Here is a 23,557-nt window from a genome sequence, read left to right as displayed (position 1 = left end):
GGGCTGCCCGGTCAGCCTGTGGGCACACGCCCTGCCTCGTGGCTTACTAGCTGTGTGACCTTGGACAAGCTGCTTAGCTTTCCCGTGCCTCAGTTTCTTCATCCATAAAATTAGGGATATAATGGCCCCTACTTAATAAGGCTACTGTGAGAATGAAATGAAATGGTGCACATAGAAGGCACTCCATTAATAACTGAACTAGAATCCGTAAAACAGGATTCAGTTCGTGATTTATTCGCCACGTATGTATTGAGGGCCGGGGATGGGGGCCGTGAAGGTGAACAGTACAAGTTCAATTCCTACCGTCATGTGAAGTCTCCCTGGACTTCTCTAGTCTGTCGTGTTTCCTTCTTTTCCAGAACTATTACTTTAAAAGCAAAACACTGTCACTCAATTTCACGCCTGACTACTCTCTGTTTGCCGTGTTTCCAATTTTTTCTTGTGCATTACTTGCCATTGTGTAGTTTGGGCTCCTTTCTTGCTTGCTTGTTACTCACCCTTGCTCTCTCTCTCCCCCCTTTTATACCTGTTTCTCCTCTCTGTGCTGTTGTCTTCTCGCCCACCCACCTCCACGCCCCTTTTTTTTGCTCCGCACCTTCCCCTCCGCTCCCACCCGCCCCCTACCCAGGACTCTGTGTTCCGGGTTGCTGCTGCCATCTCGCGGTAGGCGTCGGAACTGCAGCAGGACGTGGCGAGGAGCCGCGTGGAGGCGTTTTTCTGTGGAAGAGCGTCCTAAGGAAGACAGTGGGATGCAGAGTCACGCAGATCATGATTCGGGAGTGCTGCCAACCCCGACAGTGGCTCGTGGTGGCCCTTGACCCTGAATGTCCAAGAAGCACCTGTAAAGGCCAGATTCTTAGCCCTATGTTGTCCCTTGGTTGGTTCAGGATGGCCCCCGAGGTGGTCATGTGTGAGACCATGAAGGACACGCCCTACGACTACAAAGCCGACATCTGGTCCCTGGGCATCACGCTGATTGAGATGGCCCAGATCGAGCCGCCACACCACGAGCTCAACCCCATGCGGGTCCTGCTAAAGATCGCCAAGTCGGACCCTCCCACGCTGCTCACGCCGTCTAAGTGGTGAGGGCCAGGGGCAGGGCCACCTGCCGGGGTGCCTGCGCCGGGGTTAGGGCTGGAATATGTGGTGGACGGGGCTGGGGAGGTGCAGTGGTAGGGTTCTCCTGGTGCTGCTAGCTCCAAAGGAGAGGCTGGGGCCTGGGGGTCTTCAGGTGTTTCTGAGCCCCCCGGGTCCTTCGTGCCTCTTTTTCCCTTTGTGTTCCCCCCCTTTTTTTTTTTTTTTTTGAAATAGGGTCTCACTGTTTTGCCCAGGCTGGAGTACAGTGGTGCAGTCATAGCTCACTGCAACCTCGACCTCCTAGGCTCAAGAGATCCTCACACCTCAGCCTCCCTTGTAGCCGAGAGTACAGGCACTCACCACCATGCGTGGCTAATTTTCTGTAGAGACAAGGTCTCCTATGTCGCCCAGGCTGGTCTTGAACTCCTGGCCTCAAGGGATCCGTCTGCCTCGGCCTCCCAAAGTGCTGGAATTACAGGCGTGAGCTACCGTGCTGCCTCTGTGCACTTGACATGAGATCTTCACCAGGGCAAACCAAGTCACCCAAATAAGCTGGCTCCCACTGGGGAACAGGAGCCCCAGCTGAGCCGCAGGAGCCACATGGTACACCCTGGGCGGGACATCGGGGGCCTGGGTTCAAATCCCGGCACTGCTGAGTCTCCTCACTGTGTGGCCTGGGCATGTCCCTGCTCCTCTCCGATGTCTGGGTCCCCATCTGGACAGTGATGTCCATGATGAAAAGGGCGTCGTGTAGGCCCTGTCACTGTTTTAGCTTGTGAAAGTTTCCTCTGTCCTTTGAGGGGCATGATTGGGACAGTGGAGTCAGTGACGTGGGGGGCTTCTGTCTGCTCTTGCCTCCTCCATGCTTACCTCTGACGCCTGTCCTCCCAGGTCTGTAGAGTTCCGTGACTTCCTGAAGATAGCCCTGGATAAGAACCCAGAAACCCGACCCAGTGCCGCGCAACTGCTGGAGGTGAGTGGATTCCCCTCCCACTCTGCTCCCTGAAGGGTGGAGCCTAATGAACTCACCAGTGACCTGGACGCTGGGCGTGTTCTCACCCCGCCCAGGGAACAGCATGGACAGCTGTTTGTCCATCAACGGGTATTCCCCAGGCACCTCCTGAATGCCAGCTCTGTGTTGGGAGTGCCTTGGGGAACGAAGCCACCCAGACCTTGTCCTCATGGAGCGTATGTTCCAGTGGGGATACAGGTGGCAAATAAGCAAGTATGTGTGCATGGCAGGGGGTGGCCAGTGCCACGGAAGGAGATCCACAGTGCAGGGGTGGGGCACCTGGGATCGGCTGTTGTCTTGTAAGGGAGGATAAGGAAGGGTTCTCTGGATGAGCAGATGTCTGTCCACAGGAAGGGAAGGAGCAAGGCCAGTGGCCCAGAGAGAGAGGAGGCAAAGGCCTGGGACAGCAGCATGTTCCACACATGCTGGGAAGAGCCAGGGGGTGGGGGTGGGAGGTGGGGGAGCAGGAGCACAGGGGCCAGGGGAGGGGAGATGAGAGCGGAGAGGCACTGGGGCGTCTGTCCCAAGGCTCGATGGTTCCCTAGGAGAACACCTGGCCTCAGCATATTCTCTCCCCACAGGAGACTTAGGACAGCAAAAGCACAGAGAGAACTCAGCCCAAGGAGGAGGCGCGTGGGAAAAGGTCTTGGGAGCCAGGTGCAAGCTTCCAGGGCCCTCTCCCAGTACAGTTACCAGGACAGCTTAATTCTCTGTGCTGTCCACCAGGGAAGCCCCTTAGGGTTTTTAGTGGGTAGTGGTCACATAAGCACCCCCTGCCTGGCACAGACCAGAGTTCCAGACTCTAGAAGGAAAGGAGGTATTCCACCTAAGCCATATTGTTTGCAGAACAGTTTAGGCAGAGCGGGCCACTCTTATTAGTTAATGGTGGGAGCCGTCTCCTAGTTTGCAGAGACCGGCTGAGGATCCAACCTTGTTAATGGCCCTTTCTGAAGCTTGCTGTGCTATTTTCTGCACACAGGGTCCTTCAGGGCCTTGCAAGCCAGAGCCAGGTCCTGGGCTTTATCTGTGCATTAGGGGAGACACAGCATCCGACATCCATTTACAAGGGTCCTCCTGCCTTCTGGCTGCTGTGTGCGGGATCAGGAGACTCTGAGCATCTCATTAGCTGGCTGTACTGCCTTAGAATGGGCAGGTGGATAATGGTTTCCTTGAAGCTTTTTGAACTATTGGAGGGAGCTGTGAGCCATTCTTTGCCTGGGCCCATGCCTCGAGTTAGGGGGTCATGGCTGGAGGCTGGGTGAGGTCGGTGTGTCCACAGCAGTGTTCTGAGGGCTGTGCATAGCACTTGCCCGGTCATTTGCAAATCTGCCGACCAGTGTCCCCATGTCACTGCCACTGATGGAAGATGGGGAGGAATGGGCCTGGGTGATGCAACAGGGCTGCCCTTTCACTGCCGTGTCGGCTCCGGTCCTGCCCTCAGCATGACAGCCTTAGAGGTGCGGTGGCAGGAAGGGGAGGAAGGCGCCACACCAGGCACTTGAGTCTTTGTATTCACCCAGCTTTTCCCAGCTTCCTACTGTGTGCCATGCACTGGGCCTGTGGTCAGCATCCTGAGCCACTGTGCGTCCTTCTGGGGTAGCAGCTTAGTTATTATGAGTGTGAGCTGGGGCGGGAAAGTCCAGGGTTCGACAGCTCTGCCATTTACTGGCTGTGAGCCCCTGGGCAAATGGCTTAACCTCTCTGTGACTTGCTTGTCACTCTGAAATGGGAGTGAATAGCAGCAGTCCCCTTACTGGGTGGTTGTGAGGATTAAATGAAGAGGTACTATGAAGCGCTTAGCTTAACTCTTAAGCACAGTGCTCCAGGAATGCTTGATGCATAGGACTGATGTATTTATTTTTTTAAAAATGAAAAGAACCAGAATGCAAAATGGGGTCTATCTACTGCCGGGGGTGAGGGGTCACAGTTGTTCCTTTTACATTTCTAGAACGTATTTGAAAGCACATTTCTGGAGTGCCCAAAGGCCTCATTTTCTGGGTATTGTGGGGAGTGGGCTGGGGCCCCCTGAAGTGGGTGGGGTCGAGTGGGGCTGCTGTCACTGTCCAAGCCGCTTGGGGCCAATTGTTTCCTGTAAGAGGCACCTCCTGCCCTGATATATCCGGCCTCCAGGACATTCCACGGAGAGACCAGCTGTCCCCCATCCCCATATGGCAGCTCCGGAGCTGCAGCCTCAGCCAGGAATTTCCGCTCCATACTTGGAAAAAATGTCCTGCCAGAGGATTCTTACCGTCCAGCAGAAAGGGTTGCAGAACAAAGGAGCGATCTCTGGAGATGAATAAAGCACCTTTCACGCCTGTGCTGCTGCTGGCTTCACCCACGTGCCTTTTCCTCTCCTGTGAGAGAGGGTGGGCATGGCATTACCCCCTCGGGAGGACACCGGGATCAGCGCAGGGAGGTGACTGGCCCCAGGCCGCTTGGCTTTGAGTGACAGAGGTGGGCCCAGATCTTGGCTTCCCAGCCCCCACCTCCAGTGCTGTCAGCCTTCAGGGTGTCTACTGGCTTCCAAGAAGTGCCTGGCTCTCACGTCTCCCTGTGTCCCGCCCTGGGCGGAGTGATTCACACCCCCATTGGTTTGTGATTCATTCATTGACTCCTGCAGACATTCTTTGGGCCTGGACCAACTTGTGGTTAGTAACCAGGCTCTGAAATCAGACACGCCATGCCCCGCCCCCCCCCACCCAGCATCTGCATGGTTCTCACTCTGTGCCTCAGTTTCCTCATCTGTAAGATGTAGAGAGTGCTGGCTGCACAGGATTGTGTGAGTGAATGAGATTTTGTATGTAACATTTTTAACACTACAGCTGTCACATATGAGGTGCTGAGTAGATACTGGCTGAATTTGCTCTTAAACCCGTCCACTCTATCACAGCTGCTCTTGTCAAGGTCGTCAGCGGTTTCTGTGCCATGGGTCAGCCTCGGTGTTGGTCTCACTGAACACATCAACAGCACCAGCCCAGTCCATCTCCTCCTCCTCCTGTCGGCACTCGACCTCCAGGCCTCCACACACCCTTGGTCATCAGCCTCTCCTTCTCCGTTGCCTTTGCTCGCCCCCCTTTGCCCCAGCTCATTAGTGTGAGTGCACAGGGCCCTCCCTCCATCTCCACGCACCCAGCGTGCAGCACTCCCAGCTCGATGCCTCAGCCCGCGTCCAGCTGTTGACTCCCCGGAGGTCCAGTGGGCATCTCACACTGAATGCTGAGCACTTGGATCTTTTCGCCGACGTGCTCCACCACTGGCTTTCCCATCTCAGCCGATGGCAGCTCCACCCTTCCAGTGGCTCAGGCCCCAAACCATGCAGGCACCCTTGCTCCTCTTTCTTCCACACTCCCTAGCCCACCTGTCAGGAAATCCCGTTGTCCCTGCATTCAGTACATGCCTAGACTTCAGCCTTTCCCACCCCTCCATTGCAGCCACTACCTGGGCCACCACCACCTCTCACTCGGGCTGCTGCCTCCTCGCTGGTCCCCTGCCCTCTCTGTTGGGTCTGGGCTGAGCACAGCAGCCAGAGTGAACCTTCTCAACAGGGGCCAGCTCATGTCCTCCCCCGGGCCAAAGCTCCCCAGTGGCTCCCGTTTCACTCTAGGGAAAACCCAGAGTCTCAGGGCCCCTTAGAGTGCTGTGTGATCCGCCCCCCGCACCCTTCTGACCCCCATCGCCCCTCTCGCTCCCACACTCCAGCCTCACTCTTCTCCAGCCTGCCCAGCTGCCTTGCTGTGCTCTGAACACAGCATGTTCCTGCCTCAGGGCCTTGGCACTGGCTGTCCATGCTGCCTGGAATGGCCTTCCTCCGGATCCCTCTGTGACTGACTCTCCCTCTTCAAGTCATTGCTCTAATGTCAGCCTTGTGGTGAGGCCTCTCCCAACCACCCACATGAAATTGCAAACCCACTACACTCCCCACATTCCCAGTCCCCTTTCCCTGCCCTACTTCTTCCTTCTTCCATGGCACATGGCACTCAGGATATAACTTGCCTGCTTATTAGGTTTGTTGTCAAGCTCCCTGCCTGGCATGTCAGTGCCCTGAGGACAGCGTCTTTGTTTTGTTCACTGATAGGTCCCAGGAATAGTGCCTGGTATATAGAGAGCCCTCAGCAAATATTTGCTAAATAAATTGACTTTTTTTTTTTTTTTTTTTTTGGAGACGGAGTCTCGCTCTGTTGCCAGGCTGAAGTGCAGTGGAGCTATCTTGGCTCACTGCAGCCTCCACCCCCTGGGTTCAAGTGATTCTCCCGTCTCGGCCTCCCAAGTAGTTGGGATTACAGGCATGCACCACCACGCCCGGGTAATTTTTGTGTTTTTAGTAGAGATGGGGTTTCACCATGTTGGCCAGGCTGGTCTTGAACTCCTGACCTGGGGAGATCTGCTTGCCTCAGCCTCCCAAAGTGCTGGGATTACAGGCGTGAGCCACCACGCCCGGCCAAAATTGACTTATTTTTACCTAACAAACTGTTACATAACCCTTTGTTCATGCCAGGTACGATTATAAATACTTAGCAGATGTCACCTAATTTAATCCTCATACCAACGCTCTGAAGTAGATGCTATTCAGCTCTCTGTTGAGCAGATGGTAAAACGGAGGCACACAGCAGTGAAGTAGCTGGCACAAGGTCACACAGCCTGTAGGCCACAGAGCTGGGTTCTGATCCTGGTCCTCGGGTTCAAGAGTCTGTGCTCTTGACCTCTCTGGTAAGCTGCCTCTCCGAATGAATGAAAGAGAGAGGGAGGGAAGGAGACCAGAAAGGAGAGAGGATTGAAAGAGAGATGCCAGCGCCTGAAAACTGCGAGCATTATTAGGTGTTTTTATCCTTATTTTTATTTTTTTTGAAATGGAGTCTCGTCGTGTTGCCCAGGCTGGAGTACAGTGGCCTGATCTCGGTTCACTGCAATCTCCGCCTCCTGGGTTCAAGCGATTCTCCTGCTTCAGCCTCCCGAGTAGCTGGGATTACAGACGCCCGCCACCACACCCGGCTAATTCTTGTATTTTCAGTAGAGATGGGATTTCGCCATGTTGGCCAGGGTGGTCTCGAACTCCTGACCTCAAGTGATGCACCTACCTCAGGCTCCCAAAGTGCTGGGATTACAGGTGTGAGCCACCATGCCCGGCCTTTTTGGCGTTTTTTAAAGCCCATCTTGGAGTATAGGACCCCTCTGGCTGATGGTTTCTAACCACATAGAGGAAAAGTAGGCTTGAGTTCTTGGAAAGGACATCTGTTTAGATGGCAGAGGAGGCCCTGGCCAGAGAGCAGGTGCCGGTTGCCTTTTTCAGCAAAGATGGCACTGAACAGCCAGCCGGTGCCTCTTACTGGGGGGGAGGACTGGGCGGTCAAGTTCCTCTGTGATCTAGCCTTCCACTGGGGACATGTGTGCCCAGACCAGCCTACCTGGTGCAGGCTAGGATTCTCCCTTGCAGCACAGCCAGGGCGTTATCTCTCTAATGGGCCTCTAAACACATCTCTGGCGGCAGAGGAGCTGATGCCGTGGCGGAGGTGGTCTGTGTTTTGTGTCCCAGAGCAGTCTGTAAAACAGTGTTTGGGCCTAATCAGCCATAGGACGGGTGGCCCTGTGTGCCAGCCTTGCTTGCTCTGGTGCCTGGCAGAGCTGCCCTCCTCACCCACCCATCACAGACTTTCTTCCCCATGGCCCTCCTTCCTCCTCCTAAGGACGCTGGGGTGGTCAGGGAGGCAGTGGAGCAGATGGTTCTGCCTCAAGAAAGCAGAGTTCCTGGCCGTGCTGAAAAGCCACTGATTTGATCAATACATGGGGTGCCCTGATGAAAACCTGGTGTTTCCAGAAGCCCCTGCCTGTGTTTGTTTATTTCTGCCGTGTCTGCTTCAGCCACTGCAGTGAAGCGTCCTGTGGCGTTTCGCTCAAGTTCACTTGTGTGAGATTGCGCAGTGTGGAGCTTGGGAACCTTTGGGATCTTGGTTCTCACCTTTGGGATCTTGGTTCTCACCTTTGGGATCTTGGTTCTCACCTTTGGTTCCAAAAAGCTGTGCTCTGGGGGCATGTGGGAGGGAATAGGAGTGGCTAGGAATGCAGAACAGGCTTTTCTTTTTTTGTTATTGTTTTTGAGACAGAGTCTCCCTTTGTCACCCAGGCTGAAGTGCATTGGCATGATTTTGGTTCACTGTAACCTCTGCCTCCCGGGTTCAAGTGATTCTCCTGCCTCAGCCTCCCGAGTAGCTGGGATTACAGGCATGCGCCACCATGCCCAGCTAATTTTTGTTATTTTTAGTAGAGACGGGGTTTCACCATGTTGGCCAGGCTGATCTTGAACTCCTGACCTCAGGTGATCCACCGCCTTGGCCTCCCAAAGTGCTGGGATTACAGATGTGAGCCACTGTGCCGGGCCATAGCGGGCTTTTCTGATTGTGCTGCTGCTCCTGCTGCTGTCGGGGGTGATGGTGGTGATGGTAATGGTCATGGTGATGGTGATGATAGTGGTGATGGGGGTAATGGTGATGGTGATGATAGTGGTGATGGGGGTAATGGTGATGGTGATGGGGATGATGGTGGTAATGATGGTGATAGTGATGGTGATAGTGATGGTGGCGATGGTAATGGTCGTGGTGATGATGATGATAATGATGGTGATGATAATGATGGTGGTGATGGTGGTGAAGGTGATGATGGTGGTGGTGATGATGATGATGGCTGCCATATCTGAGCATTTACCATAATGCTTATAACAGCTGCTCCTAGTATATAGATGAGCAAACTGAGACTCAAGGTTAAGTGACTTGCCCAAGTTGGTGGAAGCTGGATTTTACCAGGTGTCTTGGTTCTAGAGTCTACAGCCAGCACTCTTAACTGCATGCTACTTTGCCTCCTATGATTAGTAAAACCTTAACGCCCCACTCAAGACCTCTTAAAAGTACAGAGCAGCCAGAATGACATCTCTAAAGGGTAGTAGTGAATATCACTGCTGCACTGCAGCCTGTTGGTGGCTTGTGAGGACAGTCTCTGTGGCTCACCTGCACACACGGCCCATCCTTCCTCTGCATCCTGTGTGTCCCACCATCCCGCCCGTCTCATGGCTCCTGCCGCCCAACAAGCTCAGTCCAGTCTCAGGGCCTTCTTTGTACCAGCTGCTCCCTCTGCCTGGAATTCTCTGTGCCCAGATCTTTCCCTTGGGTCTCAGCTTGAATTTGACCTTGAATGAGGCCCCTCTGCCTGCAGACTTTAGTCTCCACCACCCTCAGCTATACAAGATCTGGAATTCTCTTGTTTATCATTTGAGCCACCGCGCCCGGCCAAATGAACTGTTTTAAATGAACAAACAGATAAGAATGATTTGTGATGAACATATACGTTCTGAATGTGTTTTCCAGGTGCTAGAAATTTGTTTTTTAGTCATTTAAATACTTCCCCAGCAATCTTGTTGACACTTCCTCCCCGGATAAATTGTCTGAGAGTAAAAACAGTGAATTTCATCAGAGCCTTCCTGTAAATTGTAAATGAGCAAATTCTAGCTTCATGATGCCCCCACCCCACCCCATCATTCCTTTCCCAGTGGCCCTCGGTGAGCGTGGTGGGTTGAGGAATCCCACATCCCTGGCTATACCCGGGTGCCCTCACCCAGGATACCTCACACTGACTTAATATCGCTGAGACCTTTTGCTTTGGCGTTTTGCAAGGTCCGTAAAAGAACATTCACTTTTAAATAAGACTCTGACATTTGTATAAAAACCTAGAATAGAACATACACCACTCTGCCTCAAGATCTTGTATTTCCTTTCTTAAAACCAAACACATATGTCCACCCAAAGACATACGAGAATGTCTCTTGCAGCTTTATTCATAGTTGCCAAAAATGGGAAACAGCCCAGATGTCCAGCAGCAGCAGGATGAATAAACAAACTGTGCCATAGTCATACAGTGAGACCCTGCACAGAAATAAAACAGGAACAGTTTACCGAAATAGGCGACAATGTAGGTGAATCTCACAGTCATGACGCTGAGTAAAGGAAGCCAACGCGAAAGACTGCACACACGATGCTCTGTTTCTAGGAAGCTGAGGAGCAGGCTCCTGAGGCTGGCGGCGTGGGAGTGGGGTTGCCTGCCAAGGGAGACGGGAGCCTTCCCCAGTGATGGAAATGTTCTGTATCTTGAGCTGGGTGGCAGTTACGCTGGGTGCATATATATGTAAAAAGTCATTGAGGCTGGGCACAGTGGCTCACGCCTGTAATCCCAGCACTTTGGGAGGCTGAGGCGGGTGGATCACTTAAGGTCAGGAGTTTGAGACCAGCCTGGCCAACATGGTGAAACCCCGTCTCTACTAAAAATATAAAAAATTAGCCTGGCGTGGTGGTGCATGCCTGTAATCCCAGCTACTTGGGAGGCTGAGGCAGGAGAATCCCTTGAACCTGGTAGGTGGAGGTTGCAGTGAGCCAAGATTGCACAACTGCCTTCCAGCCTGGGCAACAAGAGTGAAACTCTGTCTCAAAAAAGTCGTTGAGCTTTACAACCTGTGAACTTTGCTGTAGGAATGTTATTCCTCAACAAAATGTATGTAGCATATTTTATAAAACTATATATTAAAACCTTTTAAAAAGGAAAATAGACACCCTCCCTTGCAGACATGGCTTGAGCTCCTACTTTGGGCTAAGCATTTTCAAGTGCATGATCTCATTTAATCCGCATGACCTCCCTGTGGGTTCATTGTTAACGTGTCCACTTGAGAGATGAGGAGCCTGTGGCTCAGAGAGGTTAAGTGACATGCTCAAGGTCACACAGCCGCTGAGAGACACAGCTGGGATCTGCCCTCTTTCCAACACACTTGGGACTTTCCAGGCTGTCTCTGGGTCTCCAAGTTCATGTGCACATTTTGCTCAGGAATGAGGCTGGCCTTTTCTGCCCGGGGGGTGAGCTCACCCAGCCTGTTCCACCCCACCGTGACGCCAGAGTGGTTCTAATCTAGGTGCATCTTGCTCCCTCAGCATCCCTTCGTCAGCAGCATCACCAGTAACAAGGCTCTGCGGGAGCTGGTGGCTGAGGCCAAGGCCGAGGTGATGGAAGAGATCGAAGACGGCCGGGATGAGGGGGAAGAGGAGGACGCCGTGGATGCCGCCTCCGTAAGGCCAGGGAGAGTGGGGCTTAGCGGGGGCTGGGAGGACAGGATCTCAGCTGGCCCTGCTGGTGTGGGAGGGGCAGGGAAGGCCAGGACTCTGGCTCAGGCAATTTCTTCCCAGCTCAGAGGTTGCAGACGCCCACGCTGCAGGTAACGTAAGATGGCATGTGGGCCGGGGTGAGGCAGCAGGAGGTGTTGGCCGGATCCCGATCCTGTGAGTTTTCAGGAGATACCAGAGATCTAGATTTTCAAATGAAATCTTCCAATTTTTAAAAGTTGGTAACTGATTCATGGCTTCCCATCCTTTGTTCCTGTCACGGCTCACATACCAAATGAGACTGTTTTTAGCTCATTTTGGGATAAATACGGGAGGCTGCATATGGCCACAGGCAACACCCTGGCCCCCCTCTAGCTGCCCTCAGTGCCAAGGGGACCCATGTCTGGGCACATTTGGAACTCTTTTGCAGCTTCAGTGCTTGCTGGATTTAGATTGAAATTAAAGCTAATTTAAATTTGTAAAAACCCTGTGAACCGAGGAAAACATGTCTGTGGGCTGGCTTCTGGCCCAAGCTGTTGCTCTGTAATCCCTGGCCTTGCTGGGGGAGGCCTCTTCCCAGGGATAGGGTGGCCATCCAGATGGCTCCCTGTGCCTAGAGAAGCAGGGGTTGGACTTACCCATCAGGGGATGGAGCTGGCCCACATCCTTGTGCTGTGGACGGCACTGCAGCTTCCTCAAATTTAATTCAGTCCTGGGTGGAGCCTGAGGCTGGTGCAGACCCTCACCAGGGTGAAGAAGGAAAGCCCTGAAGGGCAGGGCAAGCGGAATCATCACAACCACCCCAGCCATGCATGGAGCCCCTGGTGGCTGCCGGGCCCTCTACAGCTCTGACACAGGGTAACCAAGCTCCAGCTTACAGACAGGAAAACTGAGATCGATACAGTGAAGTGGCTGGCTGAGCCGATAGATGGCAGGGCCAGGGGTGGATGTGGAGTAGGAGAACCTCAGTGGGGCCTGGCTCCAGGAGGAGGCAGAAAGCGCTCACACCCGGCCTCATTGTCTGCATGCAGGAGGCTGATCTTTGTCCTGCGGGTATTGGGAGCCCCGAAGGGTTTCAGGCAGGGACTGGGTATTGGAGTGGAGGTGACAGAATCAGATCTGCGTTTTTGAGCCATCACTCTGGGTGTTGACTGGAAGGTAGATTGGAGTTGCTTCCACCAGCTGCCATAGCTGAGGTTAAAACCAGTGGCTGGCAAGACCCAAAGGAATACTTATAGTATAAATCCATTCATACCACGTTTATAAGCAGGCACAGCTCACCTGTAGCACTTAGAGACCATAGGACAGTGACTATGTCAAGAGGTGGGAGAGCAGTGCCACTGAGAAGGACAGGGCGGCAGGGGATGGCCCTCTGGGGCAAAGCAATGTCCCCTCCTGACCTGGAAAGTGGCTACATGGATACTCACTCTATTCACCAAGTTGGATGTTTATGTTTTATACACAGGAAGGATGTTCTGTTTCACCTTAGCATAGCAAGATTTCCAGTACTTTCCACCCAACAAAGACTCTAAAAAACAAAAATGAAGCTGAAAACTTAGTGGCCACAAGGGCTGAATCCAGTCCCCAGACAGGCTTGGCTTGGCCTTTATATGATTTTTTTAAAAATATGAGTTAGTTGCCACCTAAAAATTAAGAGATGTCCATTAAAAACCTAGATTTCAAACTTGTCTTAAAAAATTGGAAGGTTTGGCTGGGTGCAGTGGCACACACCTCTAATCCCAGCACTTTGGGAGGCCGAGGCAGGCAGATCACTTGAGTCCAGGAGTTTGAGACCAGCCTGGGTGACATACTGAAACCCTGTCCCTACTAAAAAATGCAAAAATTAGCTGGGTGTGGTGGCATGCACCTGTAGTCCCAGCTACTTGGGAGGCTCCTTGGGAGGCTGAGGTGGGAGGACCACTCCCAGGTGGGAACCCAGGAGATGGAGGTTGCATTGAGCCAAGATGGCACCACTACACTCCAGCCTGGGTGACAGAGCAAGACCCTGTCTCAAAAAAAATAAATAAATAAAATAAAAAATTAAAATTAAAAAACTGGGAAGGTTTGGCCACAGGGGAGCCATCTTCCCACATTGTCACAATTGGCTGGAATGGAATGGCCACTGACCCCTCCCTGTGGGCCATGAGCTGGCCAGCTGGCCACAGCTGCCTCCTAGCAGGAATAACAGCTATTACATTCAGCTAAGATTAGAGATAGTGAGGAGATTGCCATGCCTCAGAATAAGTAGTAATTGTATTACGGTTAGGCAATAGGGAGTGCTGAAGACTGGCTAGGGAGATATCTGCTCTCCTTTCTTGGCCCTGGCCCACTTCATCTTGAGGGTGTCTGACTTTCCCCACTGCATCTCTGACTCTTGCCTTGAACATACAGCAGCATGGCCTTGAATATATATATATATATATATATATATATATTATTATTATTTTTTTTTTTTTCTAGACCCTGGAGAACCATACTCAGAACTCCTCTGAGGTGAGTCCGCCAAGCCTCAATGCTGACAAGCCTCTCAAGGAGTCACCTTCCACCCCGCTGGCACCCAGCCAGTCTCAGGACAGTGTGAATGAGCCCTGCAGCCAGCCCTCTGGGGACGGATCCCTCCAAACCACCAGTCCCCCAGTCGTGGCCCCTGGAAATGAGAACGGCCTGGCAGTGCCTGTGCCCCTGCGGAAGTCCCGACCCGTGTCAATGGATGCCAGAATTCAGGTAGCCCAGGAGAAGCAAGTTGCTGAGCAGGGTGGGGACCTCAGCCCAGCAGCCAACAGATCTCAAAAGGCCAGCCAGAGCCGGCCCAACAGCAGCGCCCTGGAGACCTTGGGTGGGGAGAAGCTGGCCAATGGCAGCCTGGAGCCACCTGCCCAGGCAGCTCCAGGGCCTTCCAAGAGGGACTCGGACTGCAGCAGCCTCTGCACCTCTGAGAGCATGGACTACGGTACCAATCTCTCCGCTGACCTGTCGCTGAACAAAGAGATGGGCTCTCTGTCCATCAAGGTAACACCGCCTCTGCCACCACGGGCTTGCAGCAAGACCATTGCAGGATGTTCTGCAGCTCCATTTTGGTTTCAAAAGCATTTAGGCTTCCTTGCATTTTAAGTGGTTCATTAGGGGGTTTTGGGTTTGATTCATAGTTTAATCTCCAAAATATCTGGGTTCAGTATGGGATTTAGGAATGTAAAGCAGTTGGTTTGGGTTTAAATTTCAAAGCTTGGTAAAAGGCCCTGGTAAAATTTGGGAGAGAGAACTCTTAGGCCTTAGCTACAAATGAAGTTCTGTCATCCGGAGGTCAGCCACGAGACCCAGCTGATAACTGGTAAATCCAACTAAAGGAAACAGGTCAAAGCCGTCTTCCCTGCCTCCGGGGCCTTTCTGGAGGTGGGCAGTGTTGTGAATGACGATAGCCACCGCACTAGAGGCCTGGGCTTGAGGCGAACCCTGTACAAAGTGCTTTAAAAAGAACAGACAGGCTCCTTCATCCTCTCACTTTACAGATAAGCAGATGGAGGCTCAGAGAAGTGAGGAGCCAGCCCAGGGCCAGGTAGGAGTGGGAAGATGGACAGACCCCAGGCTCCAAACTCTAAACCTTCCCAGTGGGAGCCATGGCCTCCTTCTTAGGCAGCTGGAAGGGGCTGACTCCTTTCCTGGCCTCCCCGATAAATCCCAGGGTGTTACTAAACTCACCATGGGTCACCTGACCCTCTACCCAAAGCTCATTTTAGAGGAAATACTGTATGATTTTGTTTTTCCTTCCCAAATGTACTTGGTGAAAAACACACAGTAGAGACTCGAACATATTTGCTAAGCAAAGGGGAGTGACAGGAGCCGCAACGGCCAATCAGCTTTAGGCAGGGAAGGGAAGCACAGTTCCAACAGGCCACCGGGACAAGCATGCACAGCAGCTGTTGCCTGTGAGCAGCGTCTTCCTTAGGACCGGCATCCTGCCACTTCTCTTCCTGAAGACACTAAGTGAAAAAAAGGTGTTTTTATTTGTTTTTTTAATGAGACAGACCCACCTAAAGCAGGGGCTCCCCTGCTCTTCTCAAGGCTGTGTAGAATGTTTCTGGTTGACTGCATTGCGTCAGGGACCTCAGGCCGTTCTGATGAGAGTCCCCCGCTGCGCCAGCACCCCCTGGCGTGACTAGGAGCCTGTTCCTTCAGGGATGGAGGCCCCCTGGCCAGGAGCAGTTCTCAGCAGAGGGCTGTGGCTGTGGGTGCCCTTTCTTCCCCTCCACTCTCACTCCTGCCGGCCTCTACTTCTCACTGCTGGCCTGACCCATCCTGAGTGGGTCCTGGCACATGTGAGCTGGTCACCGTAGAGAGATGAGAGTCGGGCATGCTGGGTCCATGCTGATGCTGTCCAGAGCCCCTGGGCGAGGTGCCATGGGCAGGAGACGGGCCCAGACCTCAGGGAGCAAAAACAGTCTGCCCCTCTCGACTCAGCAGGAGTGGAGCTCAGCATAGATTTCAAGGGGTCAAGAGACCTGCCACGCTGGCTCCTCACTCCTCTTTCAGGGGCTGGGAGGCCCCGTGTTAGGAAGGCAGGGCTGGGCTACACCAAAAAGAGTCTTCGGGCTGGGCGCCGTGGCTCACACCTGTAATCCCAGCACTTTGGGAGGCCGAGGTGGGTGGATCACGAGGTCAGGAGTTCGAGACCAGCCTTACCAACATGGTGAAACCCTGTCTCTACTTAAAAAAATTAAAAAATTAGCTGGGCGTGGTGGCGCATGCCTGTAATCCCAGCCACTCCGGAGGCTAAGGCAGGAGAATCACTTGAACCCAGGAGGCGGAGGTTGTGGTGAGCTGAGACTGCGCCACTGCACTCCAGCCTGGGCAACAGAGCGAGACTCCATCTCAAAAAAAAAAAAAAAAAAAGAGCCGAGCCTTTGAAACCAACCAAGAGGCCAGAGGCAGTGGGCAGAGCGGGAGGGTTATGGGGACACCTTCAGAATCAGAGCTGAGAACTTCCAGAGGGTACCACGTATTATGACACACAAACACCTCCAGGATCCCAGGTGGCACCTGCACAATCACTTGTGGCGTGTGCGATTACTCACAGGAAAAGATGACGATTATGCGTAATCTCACGGTGACTCCCAGCAGGTGGGGAGTTCAGGCCAGGTCAGCTTTGGCTACCAAACCAGTTATGAAAACAGCCTTTGGTTTTCGGGCTCCTTTGGATTTTGGCACCACGCGCGAGGATCATGTGTGGTCTGCAGTAATAACTGTCAGAAAGAAATGCTAAGCATGGAACACGTGCCGGGAGCGGGCCCTGCTCTGTGTGCCTGCCATGTGTTCTCTCATTGAATCTTCACAACCACCCTGGGAGGCAAGTAGTGTGACTATCCTCCCTGAACAGGTGAGGAAGCTGAGGCTCAGACAGGACAAGAGGCTGGCCCAGAGACGCAGAGCAAGTAAGTGGTGCAGTGAGGGTTAGAACGCAGCTCTTTTTTTTTTTTTTTTTTTTTGAGACGGAGTCTAGCTGTATGGCCCAGGCTGGAGGGCAGTGGCGTGATCTCAGCTCACTGCAAACTCCGCCTCCTGGGTTCAAGTGATTCTCCTGCCTCAGCCTCCCAAGTAGCTGGGATTACAGGCGCCTGCTACCATGCCTGGCTACTTTTTGTATTTTTAGTAGAGACAGGGTTTCACTGTGTTGGCCAGGCTGGTCTTGAACTCCTGACCTTGTGATCCGCCTGCCTCGGCCTCCCAAAGTGCTGGGATTACAAGCGTAAGCCACCGTGCCCGGCAAGAACGCAGCTCTTTCTGACACCATGTCCTGGATGCATGAGAGGTGCTGGCAGCAAGGTAGAGGAGGCCTCAGCACAGTTTCTGAAGGCTGAGATCAGGGAAAGGCAAGGGGATAAGCTCAGAACCCCCGGCTCCTAGGTTAAGTTGAGGCAAGAGGGAAGATGGATGGCCACATCTCTCTGGGGGTGGTTCTGAAGCTGTGGGCCCAGCAGAGCTGTGGCCTCACCTGCTGTGACAGCCATGGGTCCTTAGCTGAAATGCTGAGACTTGTCTAATGGTTTTCCCTGGCCAGGACCCGAAGCTGTACAAAAAAACCCTCAAGCGGACACGCAAATTTGTGGTGGATGGTGTGGAGGTGAGCATCACCACCTCCAAGATCATCAGCGAAGATGAGAAGAAGGATGAGGAGATGAGATTTCTCAGGCAAGCCTGGGAAGGGCCACTAATGGTGGTAACAGGGTGGGGCTATGGTAAGAGGAGTGGGCATTGGTCCTTTTGGTGAGGGGGCTGTCTGTCTACAGCATGAAGTGGGGGAATCAAGGAGACAAAAGGAAACTCATTTTGCCTGCGATCTTGCACTCCCCCATCTACCCAACCGTTCACCTATCTATCCACTCATCCATTCATTTATTCACCCATCTATCCACCTACTCACCTATCTACCTATTCATCTATCCACCCATCCGTCTACCCATCCTTCCACCCACTCACCCCTCCACCCATCCACCTATCTACCCACTCATTTCCATCCATCCATCCAACTGTCCACCCATTCATCTACCTATCTACTTAATCATCCATCCTTCCATTCATTTATCCACCCATCAATCCACCTACTCACCTGTCTGCCTATCCATCTCTCCACCCAGTCATTCACCCATCCATTCACCCATCCATTCATCCATCCATTCATCCACCCATCCACTCATTCATCTACGCACTCACTCACCTTCCATCTATCCACCCATCCTTCTACTCACTCACCATTCCATCCTTCCCTTCATCTGCCCAATTATCCATCTGTTTATCTATCCATCCACCCAATCACCCATCCGTCCATTTTATCCTTCCATCCATTTATCTACCCATCTATCTATTTACCTACTCCCTATCTACCTTTCCATCTGTCCACCCAATCATCCATCCAGTCATCCATCCACCCACCCACTCACTACCTATCTACCTAACCATCCGTCCATCCATCCATCCATCCTTCCATCCATCCATCCATCCATCCTTCCATCCATCCATCCATCCTTCCTTCCATCCATCCATCCATCCATCCATCCATCCATCCATCCTTCCTTCCATCCATCCATCCATCCATCCATCCATCCATCCATCCATCCTTCCTTCCTTCCATCCATCCATCCATCCATCCATCCATCCATCCTTCCTTCCATCCATCCATCCTTCCTTCCATCCATCCATCCATCCATCCATCCATCCTTCCTTCCATCCATCCATCCATCCATCCATCCATCCATCCATCCATCCTTCCTTCCATCCATCCATCCATCCATCCATCCATCCATCCATCCTTCCATCCATCCATCCTTCCATCCATCCATCCATCCATCCATCCATCCATCCATCCATCCTTCCTTCCATCCATCCATCCATCCATCCATCCATCCATCCTTCCTTCCATCCATCCATCCATCCATCCATCCATCCATCCATCCATCCATCCATCCTTCCATCCATCCATCCATCCATCCATCCATGCATCCATCCATCCTTCCTTCCATCCATCCATCCATCCATCCATCCATCCATCCATCCATCCATGTATCCACCAACCCACCAGGTTGGAGACAAGGTGATGACCCAAATAGATAAGGCCATTGCCCTTGTAGAACTTACACCTAATGGGCCAACATACAGTACACAAGATAATCCTGATTGTGGTACACGCCATGAAACAAGTAACAGGTGACATGATAGTGAGTGCTTGGAGTGGGGGAGGCTGCTCCAAGGGAAGCCCCTGAGCCAAGCCTAAAGGATAAGGGGAGGAGAGCTGGGGGAGCCCAGGGGAAATTGCAGTTGCTGAGGCCCTGAGGAATAACTACTCAGCTTGTTTAAGGGACTGGTGGATGGAGACAGGGAGATCTTGACTAGGATGGGCAGGCTCTGGGCTCAGGCTGGGGCAGTGGCCGGGAAGAGGGAAAAACATGGTCAGATTTGACCTACATTTTGGAGGCAAAACCAGTGAGCTGGTGAAGGACTGGAACAGGGAGGAAGGTGTGAGGCAAAGCTGTTTGCTAGGATCAGCTTTATACTTTTCAGTTGTTCATCCCCCACTTACAGCCCTCCTTCGGGAGACCCTATTTCCACATTTTGTAAACAAATGAGGAAACACTATTTCTGGGCAAGTAAGTCACTTGCCCTGGGTCTTCCAGTTAGGCAGGGGTAAAGCTGAGGTTCTAACTGGGTCTGTGTGTGTGAGAATTCCTTCAGGTTTCACTGGACCATGTAGCTGGCAGGGGTTGGGGGAGCTTAACACTTAGGGAGGCCATGGAACCACGGAGTCCCCTGGGGGCCAGGCCTTTGCAGGGTAAATTCATGGTTAGTGTAGAGAAAATTTCTAGAACATTAATCACATATTTTTGTACATGTGAATTAAAATTTTTTTAATTTTATGTATTTATTTATTTTTTGAGATGGAGTCTTGCTCTGTCGCTCAGGCTGGAGTGCAGTGGTGCGATCTCGGTTCAGTGCAACCTCTGCCTCCCGGGTTCAAGCGATTCTCCTGCCTCAGCCTCCTGAGTAGCTGGGACTACAGGTGCCCGCCACCACGCCCGGCTAATTTTTGTATTTTTAGTACAGACGGGGTTTCACTGTATTGGCCAGGCTGGTCTCAAACTCCTGACCTTGTGATCCGCCCGCCTCGGTCTCCCAAAGTGCTGGAATTACAGATGTGAGCCACCGCGCCCGGCCTAATATTCATATTTTTTAAAAAGTATAACCATGCAGCTGGGCACAGCAGCACACACCTGTAATTTCAGCACTTTGGGAGGCTGAAGTGAGAGGATCACTTGAGCCCAGGAGTTCGAGACCATCTGGGCAACCTAGTGTCTCTACAAAAAAATTTTAAAATTAGCTGGGCACATACCTGTAGTCCCAGCTACTCGGGAGGCTGAAGTGGGATGATCACTTGAGCCTAGGAGGTCAAGGCTGCAGTGAGCTGCGTTCATGCCACCACACTCCAGCCTGGGCAACAGAGCAAGACTCTTATCTCTCAAAAATAAATTTAAAAAATAAATTGTAAAAAATGAAAGCATAGGCCAGGTGCAGTGGCTCACACCTGTAATCCCAGCACTTTGGGAGGCCTAGGCGAGTGGATCACCTGAGGTCAGGAGTTCGAGACAAGCCTGGCCAACATGGCAAAACCTCGTCTCTACTAAAACTACAAAAATTAGCCAGCTGTGGTGGCGGGCGTCTGTAATCCCAGCTACTCGGGAGGCTGAGACAGGAGAATCACTTGAACCCAGGAGGCGGAGGTTGCAGTGGGCTGAGATTGTGTCACTACACTCCAGCCTGGGCGACAGGGTGAGATTCTGTCTCAAAAGTAAGTAAATAAATAAATAAATAAATAAATAAGCCAAAACCAAATAAAAGTAGTTTTAGATGTTCTGGATCTCTTCTCCCTCTAGGAGACAGAGGGAGGAAAAACAGACTTTTCACTAGTGTATCTGCATACACCACACACACACACACGCACACACACACTGGTGTCATCTGTGTGGGTCGGGAGGCTAGGGCACAGGTTGCTTTGGCAGACGAAACCACCTTCTGTTCTTATGGTCACCTGAGAGGCACCCTGGACTCTGAGCTTCAACCTCAAGAGCTGGGTTTCCATCACCTCCCCCCTGGGCAATTGAAGTTCTCAGGGATAAATTCTAGATTGGCCACACCCCATGGAGAAGCAGTGCTCTGTGGCCCTGGCTGTGGTTCCCCACCCTCCTCCTGAGCAGAGCAGCTGTGTGCTACTCAGGGTCAAAAGGTGAGACCTCGAGGAGGTGAAGAGGTGCTTGGCAGGAACCGGGATTTTCTCGCTTGCCTGCCGTGGTCTGGAGGTCTGAGCGCCTGTAAACTAGGCCAGGCCACCAGACCACAGGGGTGTGGAAGGCCCTGATCATCCCCTGCTGGCCCAGGCCCCTGGTCATACCTGACCCCTGGCGTTTTTGGAGAATTGGGTCACACCTAGGCTTTTGAAACCATGTGGCTGAGCATGTATCACGTTCTCAGACTGACGAGGCTTCCGGGCAGAGTTCCTCCTGTGCTTCCCTAAAACGGCTTCTGCCGTTCCCTCGCTCTTAAGCCTCAGCCTTCTCTTTGCTTGCCTTTCCTTCTGAGAGCACAGGTGGGCCAGGGGGTGCTAGAGCTGGCTGCCTGCCTTCTTTCTGTACTCCTTTTAGGCTTTTTGTCAGTTGTTCTCTAAACCTTAGTTTCTCTTGAGTCAGGATTTCCATTTCCTCGTTAACACTCTCAAAAGCTGCCTCCTCTCTTCTCACTTTCCAGAAAAGCAGAGGCTCAGACAGTCTTCCCTCTGTGGCTGTAGAAAGCGCCTCTGGCTTTTCCCAGAGGCAGGGCAGCCATTGCCTCTTCTTCCTTGGTAGAATTCGAGCAGTTGCCATTTACAGAGTGCTGGTCATGTGCCACGTGGGCACTTTACCTGTGTTATCTCATTTATCCTTCAAAGGACCCAACAGGTAAAGATTGTTAGCCTCATTTTGCAGAGGAGGGAGTGAGTCCCACAAGGATAAGTGACTCCCCGAGCGGGCACCCAGCTGGAAAGCTGACTGAGCCTAGATTCACACAGGGGCGCTGCAACCCCAGAGAATGCTCTTGGCCTCGCTGCACTGCCCAACCCCTCCTTGTGCTGCTCTTGGGGGGCAGTTCTGTGAGCAGTTATGGCCCCTCCGAGTCATGAGGAAGGCCACTGGGGTCAGAGCATGGCCTCATGGGAATCAGCATGGTGCCGCACTGGACTAGGACACAGGCCTCACGGACCCCAACCCCGAGAGGCCGCCAGGAGCTGCCAGTTCAGTCAGGAGGCCTAGGTTCTTTCTGTAGTAGTTTGGTTTTTTTCTTTTTTTCTGATTATATAAATGATATGTAGCAATTTTTTGTCTCTTTTTTTTTTTGAAACGGAGTCTCACTCTGTCGCCCAGGCTGGAGTGCAGTGGTGCGATCTCGGCTCACTACAACCTCTGCCTCCCAGGTTCACGCCATTCTTCTGCCTCAGCCTCCCAAGTAGCTGGGATTACAGGCGTGCACCACCATACCTGGCTAATTTTTGTATTTTTAATAGAGATGGGGTTTCACCATGTTGGCCAGGCTGGTTTTGAACTCCTGACCTCAAGTGATCCGCCAGCCTCAGCCCCGCAAAGTGCTGGGATTACAGGTGTGAGCCACCACGCCCGGCCTACATAGCAATTTTTAATGGGTTTGCTCATTAAGAAACATGGTTAACACTTGGGGCTTATCCCTCTGATATTTTTTCTGTGAGTACACACATACACTGACAACATAAATATATATATATATATAATTAGGACATGTGGCTTAGGTCAATTTTTTTTTCTTTTTTTAACACAGGATCTTGCTCTGTTGCCCAGGCTGGAGTGCAAGTGGCATAGTCACGGCTCACTGCAGCCTGGACCTCCTGGGCTCAAGCAATCTTCCGGCCTCAGCCTTTTAAGTAGCTGGGACCACACACATGCACCACCATGCCCGGCTAAGTTTTGTATTTTTGGCAGAGATGAGGTCTCGCTATGTGGCCCAGGCTGGTCTTGAACTCCTGAGCTCAAGTGATCCTCCCAACTCGGCCTCCCAAAGTACTGGGATTATAGGCGTGGGCCACCACGCATGGCCTAGGTCAAATTTTTATTATATATTTTTTAGCAGGTAATAAAGGTTAAACATCCCAAATCAAAAAATCCAAAATCCAAAATGCTCCAAAATCTGCAACTTTTTGAGCACTGACATCAAATTCTCACTGGAACATTTTGGACTTCAGATTTTCAGATTAGGGATGCTCGTTCAGTAAGTATAATATTCTACAATCTAAAAAAATCTGACACCCAAAACACTTCTGGTCCCAAGCTTTTTCAGTAAAGTATACTCGATCTGTATAAGGTCCATGGTTCGAAATTTAAAAAAAAAAAGAAAGAAGATAAACAGTGAAAAATTTCCCTCTTCATTTTCCTACCAGAAATCTAGTTCCCTTTCCTGTGTTAGTGTTTTATGGTTTAATCCTTCCAGAGATACTAGAAAAGTAAACAATACATATATGTGTGTACAGAGACATTGTTGTCCTTTTTTCTCCCAGATAAGGTGGCATAACAGACCTATTCTTTAATATCTTGCTTTTTTTTACCTAGAGATTATTCCATATCTGTTCATAAATATTATTATTATTATTATTTTGAGACAGAGTTTTGCCCTTGTTGCCCAGGCGGGAGTGCAGTGGCGCTATCTCAGCTCACTGCAACCTCCGCCTCCCAGGTTCAAGCGATTCTCTTGCCTCAGCCTCTTAAGTAGCTGGGATTACAGGCAGGCACCACCACACCCA

At 51.9% G+C, this 23,557-nt stretch overlaps 1 protein-coding gene across 1 annotated transcript in view; it reads left to right on the top strand.

Moving 5' to 3' along the window:
- Positions 1-23,557, top strand: part of STK10 (serine/threonine kinase 10) — a 144,340-nt gene that overhangs the window by 80,418 nt on the left and 40,365 nt on the right. Inside the window, exons 6-10 of the mRNA XM_019027991.4 lie at positions 888-1,082; positions 1,969-2,050; positions 11,050-11,184; positions 13,678-14,226; positions 17,270-17,400. Of these exons, the coding sequence (XP_018883536.3) occupies positions 888-1,082; positions 1,969-2,050; positions 11,050-11,184; positions 13,678-14,226; positions 17,270-17,400 (1,092 nt within the window). The remainder of the gene's footprint in view (positions 1-887; positions 1,083-1,968; positions 2,051-11,049; positions 11,185-13,677; positions 14,227-17,269; positions 17,401-23,557) is intronic.

Source organism: Gorilla gorilla, chromosome 4, assembly GCF_029281585.2.
Source record: "Gorilla gorilla gorilla isolate KB3781 chromosome 4, NHGRI_mGorGor1-v2.1_pri, whole genome shotgun sequence".
Taxonomy (NCBI): Eukaryota; Metazoa; Chordata; class Mammalia; order Primates; family Hominidae; genus Gorilla; species Gorilla gorilla.
This window is presented reverse-complemented; position numbering and strand designations above follow the sequence as displayed.